The sequence below is a fragment of the Athalia rosae genome, chromosome 2, assembly GCF_917208135.1.
Source record: "Athalia rosae chromosome 2, iyAthRosa1.1, whole genome shotgun sequence".
NCBI lineage: Eukaryota > Metazoa > Arthropoda > Insecta > Hymenoptera > Athaliidae > Athalia > Athalia rosae.
In genome coordinates, this window is record NC_064027.1 from 16,695,885 (window position 1) to 16,715,037 (window position 19,153).

At 49.0% G+C, this 19,153-nt stretch overlaps 1 protein-coding gene across 12 annotated transcripts in view; it reads right to left on the reverse strand.

Annotated features, from left to right (window-relative positions):
* Nucleotides 1-19,153, reverse strand: part of LOC105692090 (CUGBP Elav-like family member 4) — a 531,822-nt gene that overhangs the window by 11,355 nt on the left and 501,314 nt on the right. For all 12 annotated transcript variants that reach the window (XM_020855922.2, XM_048651187.1, XM_048651186.1 and 9 more), the window contains 3 exons: nt 11,679-11,758; nt 1,978-2,124; nt 1,447-1,573 (listed from right to left, as the gene is read on the reverse strand). In XM_020855922.2, the coding sequence (XP_020711581.1) occupies nt 1,447-1,573; nt 1,978-2,124; nt 11,679-11,758 (354 nt within the window). The remainder of the gene's footprint in view (nt 1-1,446; nt 1,574-1,977; nt 2,125-11,678; nt 11,759-19,153) is intronic.

Consider the following 19,153-nt stretch of genomic DNA (forward strand, 5'->3'; position numbering starts at 1 on the left):
TCTTGTCCTCGGCTCCCATACGTACCGGATCGAGCTACGGATGCCACGAAAATTATCGCATCCCCACGTTCGATCGATTCGATAAAATCAAACCTATGATTTACTTTGTTTTTTTTTTCACTCGGCGTAAAACGATGGAAGGATCATCACGATGATAATAGTCATTCGGGTTTGACTCGACTCGACAATCGAACAGTTGTCGTCGTGGAAGTTTCGAAATCGCGGGATATACGCACACGTAGGTATCTAATACTTGTACCGTATAAAGTAAGTTAAACTTGGCAAAGTTATTGTATCGGTAGGGGTGCTTGGTTGAAAGTCGGGTAATAGAGGAGTCATTCGAAGAGGCATGAAACCGCGGGGGTAATCTAAAGAGTGGAAATAAAATATTATTTCCCTATCAAACGGCATTACATTCCAGTCGATGAACTCTCGACTTAGCCCCGTCAATAGCTTGGAATAGAACCAATTCTATCATTTATTCCGGTTGTATCGAATCGCGGATGTTTCCGAACGCGGAGTTTGCGACTTTGATAATATCCTTTATGTGTAGCCGAAGCCCCCCCGGTGCTTCGACGTACTTTTCTCATTTTCCATTTGCGACACCCTCGCCCATTTCCTCGAGCGTTACACCGGAATCCGATTGCCCCGCGCGCTCGGGTATATACTTCTTTATTTATTTGTTTATTCAATCATTTATTTATATTCGTCGGTTCGTTCGTTTGCGTATACGCGCAGTACAGGTATATATATGTTTAGTCAACCCGTTCGATAAACAAGGTTATTCAAATTGATGTTTCAATTCAGACCTCTTTATTATATATACTCAACGAGGAATTTGAACGCCGCTTGATCCGGCGGTTTAATCATATAAGCTCCGCAGCCTCCATAAACAAATTAACGAGCAATTGTCTAGATTGTCAATAGGCGGAGGAAATTTCGTTGATACCAATCAATGTGATTATCAGCTTGCGCGAGGATTTAATTAAATTACGTACATATATTATCCGGCAAAATTGACCATCATTTTTCGAGCAAACTAAAAGCTCGCCCCGCACGCGTGTAAAACGTTATTGCAATTACACCTGTTATGAATTTCACCGCCGTAAATGAATACTCATTACTTATCGTTCGCCGCGCGCTCGACGATGCCTCGAACACAATTACAGTTTTCCGCGAGGGAGGGACACCTGAATACCGGGGTAAAACAGACATTGAGTACCAAGTGATCATTTTCTAGGAATTTCTATATCTCCCTCCTAAAAGTTTTCGAGCTTCTTTTTTCGGGAAGTAAGGTGAATACATTTTTCAACTCCGGAACAACAAGATACTTTGACAAATTCTATTTCGGTACAGCGAAGCTTTTCGATCGAAGCGCTGGTTGATTAATCCACACGATTATTTCGTCGGAATGACGATCGATTGATCTATCGATAAAAAAATTACCTGAAGTCGGTGGAACAACGGGATTTGGCATGCCGTTTAACGCATGAGGTAGCTGACCAGCGAGAGCGGCCATTGGGTTAATATAAGTACCCTGTGCGGTGGCCGCCGCCATGAGTACTGCCTGCTGCTGTAAGCATATTCAAAAATAAGTGTTAAATATATACACATCGTGTACGAATTTGAAAATAAAACACGCCCCACGTACGAGTCAGAGTCGCTAAAATTAATCGACGAAAGCACATCGGCTGTAACACGCGAACTGTATAACTGTATTTATATCCGCTCATGAAACGGACAACTTCATTTCATTAGCTATGAGAACGAGCCGCTTTCGATATTTAATCAATGTCAATGTCACCGTCAGACTCCGCTGCGCGGGTACAAAGCGAAAACTACATACACATCCCCACGTGTAGAAAAAATGAAAATTGCGGGAACGGCGTAACCATAAATGCACCCATTAGAGTCCAAAATATTCGACTCAATTGTCACAGAATTCCAAAGTACAGGGTGTACGTAAAGTAGACTCACCTGAGCGTACGCGCTGTAGGCGCCAAACTGATGGTTGAAGACGAACGGGTTAAGGAGGCTCATGTTTCCAGCCATTTGCTGCATGCGTCTCAATTGTCTCTCTTTCTCAGTGTCGGCGTACTTTACCACTAAGCTGGATGACGCACCCTGCAACACGTCTCGTTAATATCTTCGCACACACACGCACACCCTCCCCACCCCCCACCGGATTAGAAGGGGGCAGGGGGGGGGGGGCAGGGGGGCAGGTTTACGGCACTTTACAAGGTGCGCGGGTTAGGGGTGGCGCGCCGACGGGTGGGGGATAAATAATCAGGCAACCGACGCCGCAGAACTACCCGCAGGTGGTACCACCTGTATATACCGGTAGACGCGATATTGGCCCGCAGATGAGAGGTTATACGGTTTAATATACAGTGCGAGACTCGTTCGGTATACGTGGCCAAAGATTACCGGGCGAACCGTCGAGACCCAGAGACAAGGGCAACAACCGACGCGTCCGAGCCCAACTTACACAACCGTGCGTCAAATTCGAATCGATGCCCTTCAACGTTCAATTTCAGCTACATTTTGATCACCGAGAGACCACCTTACACATCTCGCGCGACGATACGTTAATTTCAGGGGCGAGACTCGGAATCCGAGGAGAAAGTGGAACGCGATCGCCTCGATAAATTTGTACACCTCGAAGGGTTGCACCGACGGGCGACGGTATTTAGTCACGCGTGCGTCCCGCACGTCGCGTCCTTTCATCTTTGAGGATGTTCCAGGGCGAGGGGGGGGGGGGGGGGGGAGAGGGGGAGAGAAAAAAGAGGCGGAAGACGAGGGAGCGGAGGAATACGAAGAGGTGTAGGTAGGAGAAGAGTGGGAAGCAGGCGAAGACAGTCGGTTCCGTCGTCGGCGCGAGCTTAAGGCGGGTTGGACGGGGTATAAAAATCCAGTCGTAAGACGGTTTGTGCCCGGAATTTCAAGTGATATAAAGTGAACGTGACGAAGCCCGCGCGGAGCGCGGAGACCGGTGTAGTAAGTATAAGCTTTACGTGAATCGCGTGACGCCGAGGTGTTTTCCGTAGTAGAACACGAGCGTCTCTATATCCTTCGGTGTATAGCGTATAGCGTATACGGTACGTTACGTATGTAGACGGGCGTTGGCGTTATACAGTTGTGTGTTATAAACTCAGGCACGCCCAGCATTTGCATTGATGACGCGAATATAATATATCGCCAACGTTAACGCGCGCTCCACGACCCGGAGTCACGCATTTCTCTCACGATACAACGGAACGGGCTATACTGACCACCTGTTGCCCGACTTCCATTTATATTTCAGACGCTCTGGGACACGCTCTCGCGGTCTACGGAGTTAATGGATAATTTTCAGATCCCGATCTCCGTCACCTCCGCACAGCTGTGCGCGTGTGTGTGTCTGTACAGTGTACACCGCGGTCCGAAGTACAAACGTACAAACTGCGCGAATCAATCGAAATAAAAATAAGGGAGATACCGATAATAACGCTCGTTTAATTTCGAGCCATTCGTTTCCAGCCGAAATGCCATGTTCAACGATCGATTCGTTACGAGCGACGGAGCGGATCGGAAAATAGTGGAACGTCGGCTAAAAATACCGGAGCGTGCCCTCCCCCTCCCCCACGTAGGTATAAGTATAATAGGCGAGGAATATTATTTTTTAATAATCGCAAGGTAACCTATCGGCGCGTTATCGAGGGTATTACATTATACGCGGGGGTAGTCGAGGGGGGGGGGGGGGGGGGAGGGGGGCGTCGGTGGGTCCGAACGGAACGTTGTATTTGTCGAGGAACCACCCCCCCGCCCCCGCCCCCCCATCGCCCGTCTGCCACGGGCGCTACACAGGTACCCCGAACAGTTGGAAACGACGGTATGAATAACTTACGGACACGCAGTGTTTTCCTACCACCTATTATCATTTTATTACCACTTTTCGCTTAAAAGGTGCCCATTAAAGCGACGATCAAATGAATAGTTCATGCGCTGGCTGTCCGTTTCCATCATTCGTACGCCGTAGGAAATTCAATGGCTTATAACTACAGCTCGGGCGTCGCTAGCTAGCGAGCGAACGAGCGAGCGAGGAAAGAATCGGGGATCGGAAATACGAGGGTCGAAGTGTGTACGACGTGTGTGTATGTGTAACGTAAGCTTACATGGGGGTACACATGGACACACTCGTCTACGTACGTATACTTCTCGGCGAAATACACTCGGTTATCTCCATAGTGAGGCGGTGGTGTACCGTGTATATAAATACCGTATACAACGTACACCCCGGACACCGTTAGTGTGTATACACGTGCCACGGGATCATAAAACTGGCGAGCGAGATGAGCACTTTCCTTTCTTCGACCGAGCCGAAGATAAATTTACCAATCGCCTCTACCCCGGAAAGCCAGGCGGGAGCAGTTACTGCTAAAGTTAACGGTGAATCTCTTTCTATCTGCAGCAAAACTTATACGAAACGATCATTTCTCAGAAGATCACCGTTGTCCAAGTTTGGCGAGAACGATTTTTTTCTTTTTTCTTTTTCTTCAGTTTTTGTTGTTTTTTTTTACTACAGTTTCCATTCAATTTTCCACACTATTAATTCCCGAGTGATTATATTTTCACGAACCATTACACTCGGTTTCGATCGGTATGCGATTCGAAATATCGCGCGTTCGTATCGTATACCTACTCATTTTACGATCGGGATAAAATTTCTGTAACCTTGTTGTTTTTTTTTTTTCGTATTGCAATTATTATTACCCTCATTTCCGTAACGAATTAAGGTCAAGGGTGAATTTCGGCCGCGTTTGGAAATTCGAACGTCGAATAAAATCACAGTAGTGTCGGAAGGGTGTATTGCCCCGGTCTTTCGAAGTGAGCCGAAAACCGAAACGAACGTCGGAATGAGACGCGACGCGGAAGTAAAAAGTTTTTCGTAAGATTTCGATTCGGAAAAGTCCTCTTCGTACCTCCGAGCGTCCCCCGATATCGAATCGAAGATTCTTCGCGAACGTCAGCGAGAACGCGAGCGGAGGCGAGATAGGTACAGGCAGCAGCAGGTACGGCATAATATTTCAAGCGATATCGCGTCTCCGATTACTTCGGCAATCCCATTACCCCCGCCGGCGTAAAATACTGCGAAGAAGATGAAGAGACAGCGCGCGATGACTTTCAATAGGCCGCGACGCGACGCGACGTATTTCATCGACGAAGTTGACCGTCGTCGCTTTTAATCAAGACGTATTCAAAGAAATCCTCGAGGTCGACTTTTTCAGAAATACGATTCCGATTGTAAGGCAACCGCGGAACGTCCGGATATAATTCGACGCGTTGTACACCGGTCGAGAATCTCGGAGGAGGTATAGACGAAATGCCAAACGTACGTACGTATTCTATACCTTCGTACGAATCGGACAAACTGACGTCTCCTGGCGCGGCTCTGCGACGAATACACGTGTGCCTCGATGCAAATATAATCGACTAACATGTGCGGCGCAGTTGCAACGTTGCGTACCCCACGTTCACGGAGGGAATGAAAAGACACGGATTTCCCAGGTGGGTGGGTTAAGGGTGCGCGCGTGGGTGTTCCCGTATCGGGGGTGGGTGGGGGGGGGGAGGGGGGGGGGGCGAAGTTCTCTATCGGCGTCGGTAAAGCCGGGGAGGCCCTCATTATTGAGGGATTACAGCTCATTAGTCTCGATCCGCCGCTACGAACGACGAACAAAATGGGTCGCTGCGCCAGGAGAGAGACGTGTACCTAAATACACGGGGCAGGGTAGGGTCCAAGAGCCCCCCCCCCCCCCCCCCCCGTCGGAGGTTGCACGAGGTACGCCACGCGCGCCACGCGAGGCCTTCCACTTTCCTTGTGCTTTTCAATTCGCGCATGGTTGCCCACTCTGTACGCTCGACGCTTCGACGCCGCTATCTCAACGGCGTCATTTTCTTTGGAATGAAAAAAGGAGAAAGTAGAGATGGAGGGAGGGGAGAAAAGGGAAGAAAAACGGGGGGGAAAAAAAACACCGTCACCGAATGCCCACGGAGCTCATCGTCGTGCCAGTTTTCAGTACCCCCGACGGAAGAAACTCTTGCGCGCTTTACTTTGACACGGCTCGATACTTCCCTTGTTTGTGGGGTGCGCTGCTGCGAAGACGAGGGCATCGAGCTAGCTATGTGTCTCGGGTGCGGTATGTGCTCCTCCCCTACCCCCCTCCCCCCCGCGCCCCCCTCTCTTTCACACTCCGCGGTGTCTGACACCCTTTACGACGGTAACACCTTCTCGAACGCGCGAGATTTCTCGTTACACTCCGGAGGAGAGACTTTTCGAGGGTAATTTGGAAGAGGATGTTGAAATTTTTCTTAAGAATCCATCGAGTGGATGTTTTTGGAAGTTTTCTGTGGCAAGTTTTTGTTTTTCTCTTTCGTCGTGGGGCAGGGGGGTGGGGGGGAGAGACGAGTGGCAAAGTCGGAGTGGCGAGAGCGAGGGAGGTTTATACGGTTGCGGCGTTTCGCGAATGTTTGTTTCGCGGGATTCCTCGTAACGGTATAAAGAGGGAGTCGTTCGCTTTGAGAGAAAGGTGACACAAGTAATGACTTGTTTAAAGTGTAAAACTTTGTTACCGTGGGCCCCTCGCGGTGTTGGTGGGAATACAACCGTTCCGCGTACACGCGAACCATCCACGTTCTTCCTTAGCGGAAAGTGGATGGAAGGAAATTGTCCTTTCATCAGCAGAGGCTTGCGAAACTGCCTCTAACGTTTAATTAAAGACATTCCCTGAGTAATTCTACGCGGTAACTTGTAATTACGGTTGCCTCGCTTCTGCAACTGTTATACGTCGTCTTATAAGTCTGACCGTGTAGAATGAGGTTTTTTTTCACAAATCGGTCCAGTCGGAAATGGAAATAAAATTATCCGCACCACAACCCGAAGATTATTCGCATGTCGCACGTCCGCGATTCGCGTCGAGGGCAGTCGCTTCCCCGCACGGCGTAATTATCGAACGAGCGACTCGCTCTCGATATGAAATTCGTTATCGACGACTAATTTTGTCCGCCGCGCGTTCCGAACGGGGCTAGCCGACGTTGTACGACGCCAGAGGAAATCGAGATTGGAGCGGCGGAACTTGCGGTTTGTACGGCTGCCGTTCGTATATGTATCCATCTATCGAAATTACGGTCAACCAATGAATTGGCAAGTGTGATGATGGTGCGGTATAACGGTATAGCCTCCAATCAGTAGATATAATTGCTTCATTTTCGCCTGTTGGACTCGATCGATCGATCCGCACCGGTCGCTCACCGTATACATATATGTATTTTCCGCTTCCGCGCGCGCTCCACGGAATTATCGGTATTCGGCCGATCGTCCGTATATTTTCTACCGTAAGCTGCAATTGTCGAAGATGAACATTAACGGGCGGTGTGAACGTTATTTACGAAATTATGCGAATAACTAAAATTGAAGTAGTAATAACGACGCGTTGTACGAGGTGTTTGATGACCGGAAGATTGTTTTAATTGGCGGTAATCCGGTTGGAAGCGAAATCCGTACACTACCTCGTGTTTTCCTCGGCTGTACGGAGTACGGTACGCGGCGAGTTAGGTATATACGTTGTTTAAGCCGTGTTGTATAACGCTAACAAAATGTTGCAAAGGAATTATAAAATTTAACAATATATATATATATGTATAAAAGGGGGCGCTTGTAACGCTACCGGCACGTTTAACATTTTATTTTTTAACGGTCTTCGCGTGTTTCGAATCACCGCAGAACGATATTATGCATATAAAAGTGTTTGCGGCTTGCGGCCGCTACCGCGATTCTTTGTAGGTTTACGATACCGCGGTTAGCCCCCCCTCCCCCCTCGCGGAATACGACGGTTCTCCGAAACCAGACACACTTTTATTTAACCCCTCCACAGTCAATATTCCGTACGCATATACACGTCACATATATACGCCGTGAAACGTATCCCGTATCCCCATTTTACGACCCTCGGTTCTTCTTTTTTTTTTTTTCTTTCTCCTTTTTCTCCATCCCTTTCTCTTTCACCCCTTCCGCGACGATCGAGAGCGCAAAATAACCGACCGCCGGGTTATTCGAACACCCAGTCGGATGAACGTCCGTGCAACCTGCACTTGATTTTCAAAGGATTCGCGGCTTAATTGTTCGAACCGGAGGTGAGGATCGGGCGTCGTTTGTTTCTTCGCGTGGCCTTCCGGTAGCGCGGTGGGAATATGAAGATTGAAACGATCGCGCGTTTCGAATTCTGATAAGCGTGTAAATTGGAGGAGAACCGAGGGGGTGTGAACAAACGACGTTATCTCGAGGAAATTATGTCAGTTAGCGAATCGAGCGCCCGGGGGGGCACGGGGAATATCCGGAAACCCTTCCCGCGGACAAACTCCGCATAAACTCCGGGAGGGACAACAACACTTGGGATACGTCTCGGCGTCACCCCAACGCGTGACCCGTGTCAACGGATAACTAGACGTCTGCAGCGATGAATAGATATTGGAGATGTGCGAAAAAATTGAGTGGCTACCGCGGAGTGGATTTTCACCATTGCGTCATCGTTCTCGTCATTTTTTCGGAATCGGTCGAGCGCGCGGCTGAAGACCGTCCGAATTTTGAGAGAAAATTATACCCGGTGCTGTGAACAAGAAATCTTCGACTCTAAGAAACAAAAACAAAGAAAACTTTGCAGACGCTGACGATATTGTAGAAAATAGGGACGGAAAGATTTATTTTTTGTTCTTCATAAAAATGGTATTCGTTTCTTAATTACCTTACTGTTTTTCGGGAACTAAAAAAGGCTATTGATATCGCCGGCCGAACGATGAATGATAATTTCGTTCCCATTATACCGTCGATCCCCGCGCTGCGGAGAATATCGCGTAAGGTTATAAGCGATAAAGCGCAATAGCATTTAGAAGGAGTAGAAAGCTTTACCGTTTCGAGTGTTTGGAATATTTTCACAAAATTTTAATCGTGTTTTTGTGAGTCTCGAGAGCTTTCGGGTATTTCGCTCTTGAGAAAGCAGCAGCCACTCGAGCGACGAAGCTCTCTCTTCTCCTCCACGCTGTACGCCTTCTCCTCCTCTATATATACATACATATATATATATACATATACATACATACATATATATATGTATACGCACATAGCCGCGGCCGAGTCGCGGGACTCGCGCGGGTGAGTCGAGTTTTCGAGCACCCTCGAGATATACTCGGTAGATCCTGGCCCTCATATCTGAGGGCACGAAACACAATGCGCGCATCTCTCCCTCTAACAGGCCTTAATCGTGACAAGGGCCTGCTCGTCCCTCGTACCCCGATTCTCGACCCCCCGTTTTCCCGTACCACGTTTTCCCAAATCCTTCTCCCCACGGGCCGCGCCACCCGAGCTACGCAACGTTTTACCGGAGTTACGCTCGCCCGTGTCGCCAATCCTCCAGGATAGGGTAGGTATATACACATACATACATATACATACATACCCACCGGTGCGCACGCGGTGCGATTTTCCCGGCACAGTATAATATCGCATACACGCGTGTAGGTATAATAACGCGTGTATAATATCTAACCATGCGTGTATTTATCCCCCCCCCCACCTACCTACGTACGTACGTATAGTATAACAACGGGGGGAAATGTATTTAGAGTTGCTCCTCCGCGTGCGCTTTATTGTACGTACATAGAGGGTGTGTATGTGTATGTATATGTACGAAAGCACATATATACACACGTTACGCGGGTATACGAAATTTTGCCAAGGATATAAAACCACTCGACTTTATTTGCTCGCTGATATTCTCTCTTGTCGGAAAATTAAAGGATCGCTGCTTTTTTTTTTTTTTTTTTTATCATCCCCGTCACTTTTTTTCTCTCGTGCAAAATGTATACCGTACCTCCGTTATCTCGTCGGACAAACTCCGATTTTTTAACTAAGAGGAATTCGCGTACGAAAAATACGTTAGGGCGAGATTCGAATCGCGTATCGCATATGTAGAAATGTATGTGATAACGCGAGGTGATCGATACACTCGGGTACAGCGTGAACTTAATACCCGCCGCGGTAGCGTGTTTTACGGTGAAACGCGAAGGAGGATTAAATTACTTTTCACTTGTGTATTCATAAATCAGAAATCCTCGGAGCTTGCGGATGGGATAAGAAGTCGCTCGGAGTTCCGCGGGGTTACCGCAGCAGCAGCAGCTATTCAATATTTCGGGCAGGTAGGGGACGACGCCCGACGCCCGTTCGGGATCGACTAGCTGTCACGAAAGGACTCACGTCTTAACCCTCTACCATCCACGTCTCTCAGATTTTCGCGAAATTTGCCGTAGTCGCCCCCGCCCCCATTCGGATTTCCATAATTTTACGAAATAATTAACCGATCTGCATATTATTGCAAAGGACTAACCCACCCTCCCTACCTCCCTACCTCCCTCGGGCTCGGGGGACAATTTTCGCCAAACACTGTTTGCGGGTTTTGAGCGGCTACACGTAATATTAGGTTACGTTTTGCCGCTTCTATGCGTCGGTGCGGGCCGGACAACGGGCAGCCGACTCCCCGGCCCTCCTCCTCCTCCTCCTTTCCCTTCGTCGAGCTTTCCATCTCGGGTCGGTTCATCTCCGGTAAAACCCCGGAGTACGTCGCCCTAACCGGGTAAATACCGTCCACCTCCGGGTTCCAACCAGCTAGAAGATTTCCATTCAATTTTAACGGGGGCCGACTTTAAACCACCCAATTTTACGTCGGTACGCGCGAACCGATTCCCGGTAACGGAACAATATTTCTAACGACTATAATCGTGTTTCGGAACCCGTCGAGGACGACGGATAATTTTTTGAAACTGAAGCGAGTCCCGTGCCTATACGCGGGCACAGGTATGTATCGTATCGAGAAAATCGTGCGATCGTCGGCAGGAACTCGCAGGGCACCAATGTACGTACGTATCTCGTGGAGGTGACGGAGGTTTCCGCGAAACGTTGACAATTCAATTATAACTACAAATTCTCGGTCTAACCCGGTCTAATCCAGGCGGCGAAAGTTTTGAGAATTGAGGGCAGGAGTTTGTCCGTGGATACAGACGGAGTCCCCCCTTCCCCCCCCTTCCCCACCCACCCCGCCGCCTTTACGCCACCCATTTCCAAGTGTTATGCAGATTTGTGTTTGGCCAGTCATTACCGGGGTGTTTGCCGGTGGCGGCGAGGTGTGGGCTGTGTACGTGCATGCACACGTATACCGAAAACGACTGACGCTAGTCGTCGGGGCCAGAAACCCCTCGCCGAAGCAAACCCCGAGCTAACTCGCGTTACGTCGCCTTCGTCGTCCGTGGATACCGGTAACCGTAACCGCTTCATTGGACGACCTCGGTTAATAGAACCACTCCCGACCCTACGCTCGCTCACCGGCTCTATTCATTTTGTGTGCACATTGAACGCAGCAGCCCCAGCCTCGGAGATAACGGAGAAAATTTCACCGATTCCCGAGATCTCATTTGTTTCGTACCGCGGACTTTGTTCTCCGCGGGATGCGATCGACGATCTTTGCTCGTCTTTTGTTTCGAGTAGCGCGTCTCGTCGACCAATCCCGTCGTGGCACGCGAAAATTCGAGGGTCGGCACAAACATACACACCTAGAGGTATTTCCGTTATAGCTTTTTCAACGAGATTTACTTACCGGCATAGTTTGGCTACCGTGTAGAGTGTTGATCGCCGCTTGTGCTTCTTGATGCGACGAATATTTAACAAATGCACAGCCTGCAACAAAAGAGAAAAAATGGTAACGTTTAAAATTTTGTTTTTTTTCAGAATTTAGAACGACCGCTAACGGAAGTAAAAAAAATAACACGTAAACGAATTCGCGGGGACAAAAATTGTCGTACGGGGTTTCGTTGGGACGTGCGTATCTACCCGTGGATGAATAATTACACGTGTACAAAGTTGCTCGTGACGGGGGTGCGAGGGGATACCCCGTCGGTGCGGGCGCGAAATGACGGCTCGCTTCGTCAAGGCAGTCGCAAACCTGTCCGTCCGCCTTTGACGGAACTCGCTACGGTTGGCGCGCGTGTTGGTTACGCGCACGTTTGTACGAATTACGCAACACACGCGTGTGTGGCGTATACCTATATGTATAATACTCAAAAATGAAATACACAAAAATACGGGAGACGCCAGGCGAGCGGAGCGCATCGGATACAACCGTTGGTGAAAAATAAATGAACTTTGATTACGATATGTTTCGGGACCGGAGACTCGGTTGGTTCGGGTTTGAAGGGAATTAGGGCGAAAAGAGAGAGGGTCTCCCCGCTGCCACGTCTGCTCAAGTATGACACGATAACGCTCTACCCCTGCAAGGCGCGTCCTCCATCGTGGAAATGCGCGTAGGTGGGAAGGGGCACCAGTCACTCGCCGTCACTATACTCCGCTCGGGTCCTTCGATCGATAGTTGTCCTCAAAAACTGCAGGGGGATGTTACTTTTCGAGTCGCTTTTTTCTAAAATTCGGACGAGTGATTCGTTACACATGACGTAAGTGTATCGTCCAAAGGTGGACGAGACGATATCTACAACACGAGAGCACAACGGCGAAAAACGAAAAAAAAAACGAGAAACAAAAGATGAGAGGGAGGGGAGTGGAAAAAGTCTCGACTTCTAGATGGCAAGTGTGTACGAGTTTATCTCCCATTTAATCGTGTCACGGTGCAAAGTGATCGTTAGTTCATCAGCCGCGGAGGTTCTCCTCATTAACGCCATTGTCTAACGGAGGATTCGAACCACCGAACCGCCTACTTCTAAAACGCACGCGGTATTCTCTATTGTACCGATAATAACCGCCGTAGCTGGTGTCAACCTGATGTTGCCACATTAATCACGTCTCCTCTTCTCTAAAACCAACCACCCAGCCAACCTTCATCCCCCCCCTTCCCTTCCCTCCCCTCCCTCCATCCACCTCACTCTTCGTTCCCGAGGGAACTCAACCGGAGCCGCATCGCTTCGCGAAAACATCTTTGTTCCGAACGACGTAAAACGACGGTATCAACAAAGACGACGCTATAGGCGGGTAGTTGCGCTTTTTTTTTTTTCTTTCCCCTGCACGGATCCGATTCAGATGCAAGAAATTTTTGGTGAAGCCGGAAACGAAACGAGTGAGAAAAATGTCGACGACGGAGAGGATCGCTTTTGAGATTATCGGGAAGATTTTGGTGGAGGCAATGATGTATATTTTGTTGAGTTTGCGGTGAATCGCTTATATGTATGATAACGTATACAAAGGGGTTGAAGTATAAAGGGGGGTGTGGTGTAGGTTTTGCGGGCGATCGGAGTCGAGTTCGGTGGCAGCGTAGTCCTCGTACCCGTTCGGTTATGTACCGGACGAGTAAACTCTTTGGGAGAATGGGAGAAGAGGTCCGTGAGATTCTGAGAAAAGTTCTTTAACGAAAGTCCAAAACTATGTTTGTACGTTGAACAACAGAGAACAACAAACAACGAGGAAAACCACTCGCTCAAACTCTTCCGTACGGTAGAGAAATCGCCGCGCTTTCGACCGTTCGGGTCGGTCCAACCGTCGCTCGAACGCTATCTCCGCACCACCGCCAATCAATAACCTCGTGAGACTTTCCACTCGTATATTTGATTGCTCGACAAACACGACCAAGTTTATAGGGTGCCTACCTCACTCAAGCTCCTTACGGACTTTTACGTTTGCTTCTTGCATTAAAACTGCTTACTCGAGCGATCGATCTCCCCCCCCCTCCTCTCTCCCTCCCTCCCTCTCTCTCTCTCTCTCCCTTTCAAGGGGGATTCGCGACCCGCCTCCTCTCTCTCTCTCTCTCTCCGGTCTCGATGGTTTGGTTGCTTAAACTAGACTTAGCCCTACGCCGCTCGCCGGTAGAATTAGGACCATAAGGAAACGGGCGAGGCATTTCCCGGTAATTTGATACTCGTTCTTCCTTTCTTTTTTTCTATTTTTTTTTTTCTATTTTATTCTTCATCCAGAATTACGTCATTATTATGTGGACAGTGTATCGAGCACGCGACTTTGTTGTTTAGCGAGCAGGCGTTACCGCAAACATTTGTACACCCTATATGGTCGTCACGAGGTTACACGATGTAAGCACATCAACGGCGCGTCTATTTTCCTAACTGCAGGATGTACAATGAGCGACCATCCCAGCGCTCCTCCGATGTGTGTGCTCTCACACACGGGTGGGGTTCGTATTTCGTCAACCGGAGGTGTTCGGTGCTCCGGTAGCAACGGCGGCGTAGGGCGAAAACGACCTTTGTACTCTTCTCGGGGCATTCCCTATGACCCGCTGCTACCGGCGAACGGTCCGTTCCATTATTCGTAGCTTTGAGTTGTCGATTGTCTTTGTACTTTGAGCAAAACTTTTCCACGACGATGCGAAGATGTCTCCTCGAATGTACCTACGGAGCTTACAGAAGATGTTAGCGAGCGCGTCTAGCGTAACAAGGACAACGACGAGATGTAGTCGAAAATACCTCGTACACGGGATAATTTGTTGACGCTCGAATATCCATAGTTACGCGTGGAACGTAACGCCGTTAGAACTCACGTATTCAGGGGGGGGGGGGGGTTACTTCGCCAAAGGGTAATAGCTTTTGATATCGCGATTTATGTTATACGTGGATTTTAATTACAAGGTATTTGCTGTAATGAGCTTATATAATCCCTGAACTGTGCCGCAAATTAGGGAAACGGCTTAAAGGCCGGAACGGGTAAGGCGTCGCGCGAAAGTATAGGACAATAAGGGATGGCGCGGGGGAGGTGGGGGGGGGGAAGGGGGGGAGAAAGGAGTCATGCTCACGTGTCGGTGGGACAACCGCCGCCGATTCACTTGGAAAAGAGAGAGAGAGGGTGAGAGGGAGAGAGGGAGCGAGGGAGGGGGGGGGGGGGAGAGATAGCGAAAGCGAATGTAACGGTACATATATGTATAGAATGAGAAAGAGAGGGGAAACGGGGGGAGTCCCGTAGGCCTCTGGTGTAACGGTAACATCCCGGGCGGATCAATTTCATTAATTAGGCCACTAAATCCGAGCGAGCACCGTACGAACTCCCCTAATTGGTACGAGGCACGTTTTATAAAGTGGTACGGGGACGACAAACGAGAGAGACCGAGGGGGGGCCCCCGGAGGGAGGTAAAAGGCGTAGGGGGTTTCAGGGAGCATGTCGGGGGAGAGGGGGGACCCCGCTCGGGAGCCTAGCGAAAAGTAAGAGAGAGAGAGAGGAGAAGCTTAAAACGCTGACAAAGTTACGAAACATTCGCGCTCAGCCTTTTTATATCCGGAGAAGGCGAGCCGGAGAGAGCGAGCGAGCGAACTAAAAAGCGAGAGAGGGAGAGAGGGAGAGAGAGAGAGACACGGGAGAGAGCCGAAGAGTCGGAAAGCTCAGAAATAAAGGCTACGCGACAGGGGTTGGCAAAACGGTAGCAAAATGGAGGTGAAATGAAGGCAAAATGGAGGATACGGTCAGAATTCAAAAGTAGGATTCCGCACCGTGCGCAGAGTTTAATGGCCGTTCGGTTATCTCGAACTAGGACCCTCGATTTAAATACTCCTTATACGCTTCTCGTCGAAGGATGGCTGCGAAAAGTCGAGAGAGAATCGGCCGAGGAATAGGGGGCGAAAGAAGAAGAAGAGAAAAAAAACGCAGAAGTCCATCGTCGAGAAAAAAGACGGACCATACCCAGTCACTCTCCCTCTCGGTCGCTGTAATACCAAACCCACTTCCACCGCCGCGTCTGCTACGAGTATAGATATATACCGACACAGACGTCCGGCTCCCGGAGAGATGGGGGAGAGATGAGAGATGAGAGACGAGAGACGAGAGACGGATCGCTATATATCGCACCACGTAATGTCATTACAGCGCAGTCACGGGCGCGAGGGCCGAGCCCTCCCGCGGCGGGGAGGTCGGCGGAGGGCCGGACGTGTCGCGAGAGGACGTGAGTGCGCCGAGAGAAGGTGAAGCTGCCCTCCGAGGGCTCGACGCGCGGAGACGGAGGCGGAGGCGTCGGCGGTTGTACTTGGGGTTAACGGTGCTCCGTGCTGTACACGCAGTTACCGAAGTCAGCGGCAGCCCGGCGGGTCTCAGATGGCCCCCCTCCCCCCCCACCCCCCGCCCATTCTAACAATATTCCGGCGCGCATTAGCCGCAATGTATCATTCGCTAATTAGAAGGACCCTCTTCGAAGTTGCCGAATCGAAAACTCTCCTTGATTTATACGTAATTATGATAATATAGAGCGCGCGGTACGAACGAGAATGGTATACACGTACGCGTTTCGCTACCTTATATACATCGTTTGTGTCGAGGGTTCGAAAATAACGTGAAAGGGTACAAGGAAAGTTGCTAGAGGATATCTCGTTAAAACGACACGTGCATACAACTTCATACGTATACGTGCGCCGCTGCAGGCTACCCCCCCTCCCCTCCCCCCCCCCCCCGTGCACGATGGTATATACATATACGTATATTCTGCGTGACTGGAATACTTTTAGTTAATAAGCCGGGCTCTATACCCCCCCCCCCGCATGGGCGATATACGAATGAACGGAACGATCACCCCGAGCCAAGGAGATCGCACGGTGCAGCGCGTTCAGCCTTATTTAGAGATTTATAAGCGGACAAGTTTTCTCGTCGTTTGCCCCTTTAACGAACCGATGGGTTATCGACATCCGCAGCCCTGCCGTTAACTGCCTAGGAGACTCGGTTCAGTTACGAAAAGTAACGAGACTCCATTATTTATTTTTTTATTTTTTTTTTTTCCAACGCTTACGCAAGAAATCGACGCGCTGCGAAATTGGTTACGCCATTTTTCCATACAAAGCGATCTTCTTTGAGATTTGCCGTTACAGTCGGGGAGTGTGAAAGAGGAAGGAAAACAAAAAAAAGGCGGCGAAGAAATCCCAATTCTATACGCACGTGCGTATCCGGATTGATATTCCAGAAATACGGAAAAACTCGAGTGACGTGTTCACGTCCGAAAGTACGTTTGCTTAAATACTTCGGTACGTTTGCGAGAAAATTGCTTCCACTTTTTCGTCGTTAGATTTAACGAGGAATCGAAAGGTACGGAGTTTGACGGGGGCGGTGGCAGGTGACGGGGTTTCGCGTGCGATTGGGCGATACCCGAAGAAGGTTTTTATACGTATACATATATACAGAGTTGTATGTACGCGTTATCGGAGGTCCCTCGGGGTACGGGACCTGGCCGAGCTGCTAGTTTCTCAATAAATTCCCCCCGCAAATATTTACAGAGCTTGGAGAATTATGAGCGGTTCTCCTCGGTATACCGTAAGAATCTCAGGAAAGTGAACAACATAGGGAACTCATGAGCGCGAGAGAGAGCTTATGGAAGTTCCGTGAGTGCGAGACAGACAGACTGCCTGCCCCTCCGTTGCCTTCGAGTCCCCACTCCGCCAAATTGTAAACAGACCATCGCTAGAGCTGTGATCTAAGTAAGCGCGTTCGGGTTGAGAGTGTTTTTCTCTCACAATTGATAAAACAAAAACCATTAGCATCAATATGATTGACTTTGTTCCTTTGAATATTAAAAAATTTTCAAAAAAGTTCCCAATTCAAAATGAAGGTTTTCTCATGAAAATATAATTTTTTTTTTGTTAATGTAAATGTATTTAAATCTTTAATGATTCTAATTACAATTATTAATACTTATTATTCTTGATATCACAGACTTTTTTTTATTGATTTTCTTTAAACAGGCTATCACAGCTCTAGCGATAGTCTGTTTACAATTTGGCGGAGTGGGGACTCGAAGGCAACGGAGGGGCAGGCAGTCTGTCTGTCTCGCACTCACGGAACTTCCATAAGCTCTCTCTCGCGCTCATGAGTTCCCTATGTTGTTCACTTTCCTGAGATTCTTACGGTATACCTCTTTCATCCGCGTCGCCTTTTTCTACTCGTTCGTTCGTTCGTTCGTTCGTTCGTTCGTTCGTTCGTTCGTTTATAAACCTTTTCTCGTTTATCTTCTCTCGTTCTTTCTCACCCTTTACCTACCCCAAGGAGGGCGGTGTCTATATCTCTTCGTTACCGGTTGTTTGCATTTGGCAAAATTAAACTCTTCCATCTGAAACTCACCGGCTAATCCCACAGGTTTATACGCTACGCTACGCTACGGCTGTATCGAACAAAGGAAAATATATCCACCGGCTACGACGAGGAGACGGACAGTTTGACGATCGCGTTGCGCGGGGTACTCGGCGAACGGTCCGCCGATAATATTGTCTAACTTGAATAAATGAGCGCCCTGCCTCGGTGTAATTAATATTTAAATTCCCCACGGCGTCATTACACCCCAATTTCCCAGTTTCCAAATTTGTTTCTGTCCTCCGCCAGCGATATACTTTGAAGAATACGAAGAGGGAGACGAAGAAGAAGAAGAAGAAGAAGAAAGTTATCGGGGTGGGAAAGGAAGAGGAGTGGAGACGTCGGGACGCCGAGGAAGAAGGGGGTGAAACGGACAAGGAATTTAAGTTTGTTGCTGCACGATCCCCACGGCCGAGGGAGAGAACTTGATTGAGTTTCTTTGAGGCGGTACCGCGCGCACCGCGCGCTTTATTTTCACGGTGGAAAATTATGAGTTTAGATTTCACCGCTTCTATCGTATACAGTTATGTAATATTAAATACACGTACATATGTACGTACATAAAATTCTCATTATATTTCAAGAGGGGCGTATTCCATTCCACGGCCGCCTACCCCCCCTTCTCCCCCCTCCGCCCCCCTTCACCCCGTCCGATACCGTCCAATCCCGCGGTTCGTTCCGTTCGCGAGCGATTGGCTTTATTTAAAAAATATATATATATATATAGTTTAGCCGATGAATTAGTTTTGCCCTTCGGCGGTTCTCCCGCGGACTTTGATCGGTGGCCTTGTATCGCGCACCTGTGCGCCGAGCGGGGTTTTCTCCATCGACGTTATAATGACCGCGTTAGCGGTGAAAATTTTCTCTCCCGAACGGGGGACGTATACGCGGTGGCCGACGGAGAGTCGAGTTTGAACCTCGAATAATGCGGAGAGAGGAGAAAAAAAAAAGGGCGTCGCGCGACGAAGGGATAGGGTGGAAAAAGTGGCGGATCCGAGTGTACATCCTTATATTCGGCGAAAGAGC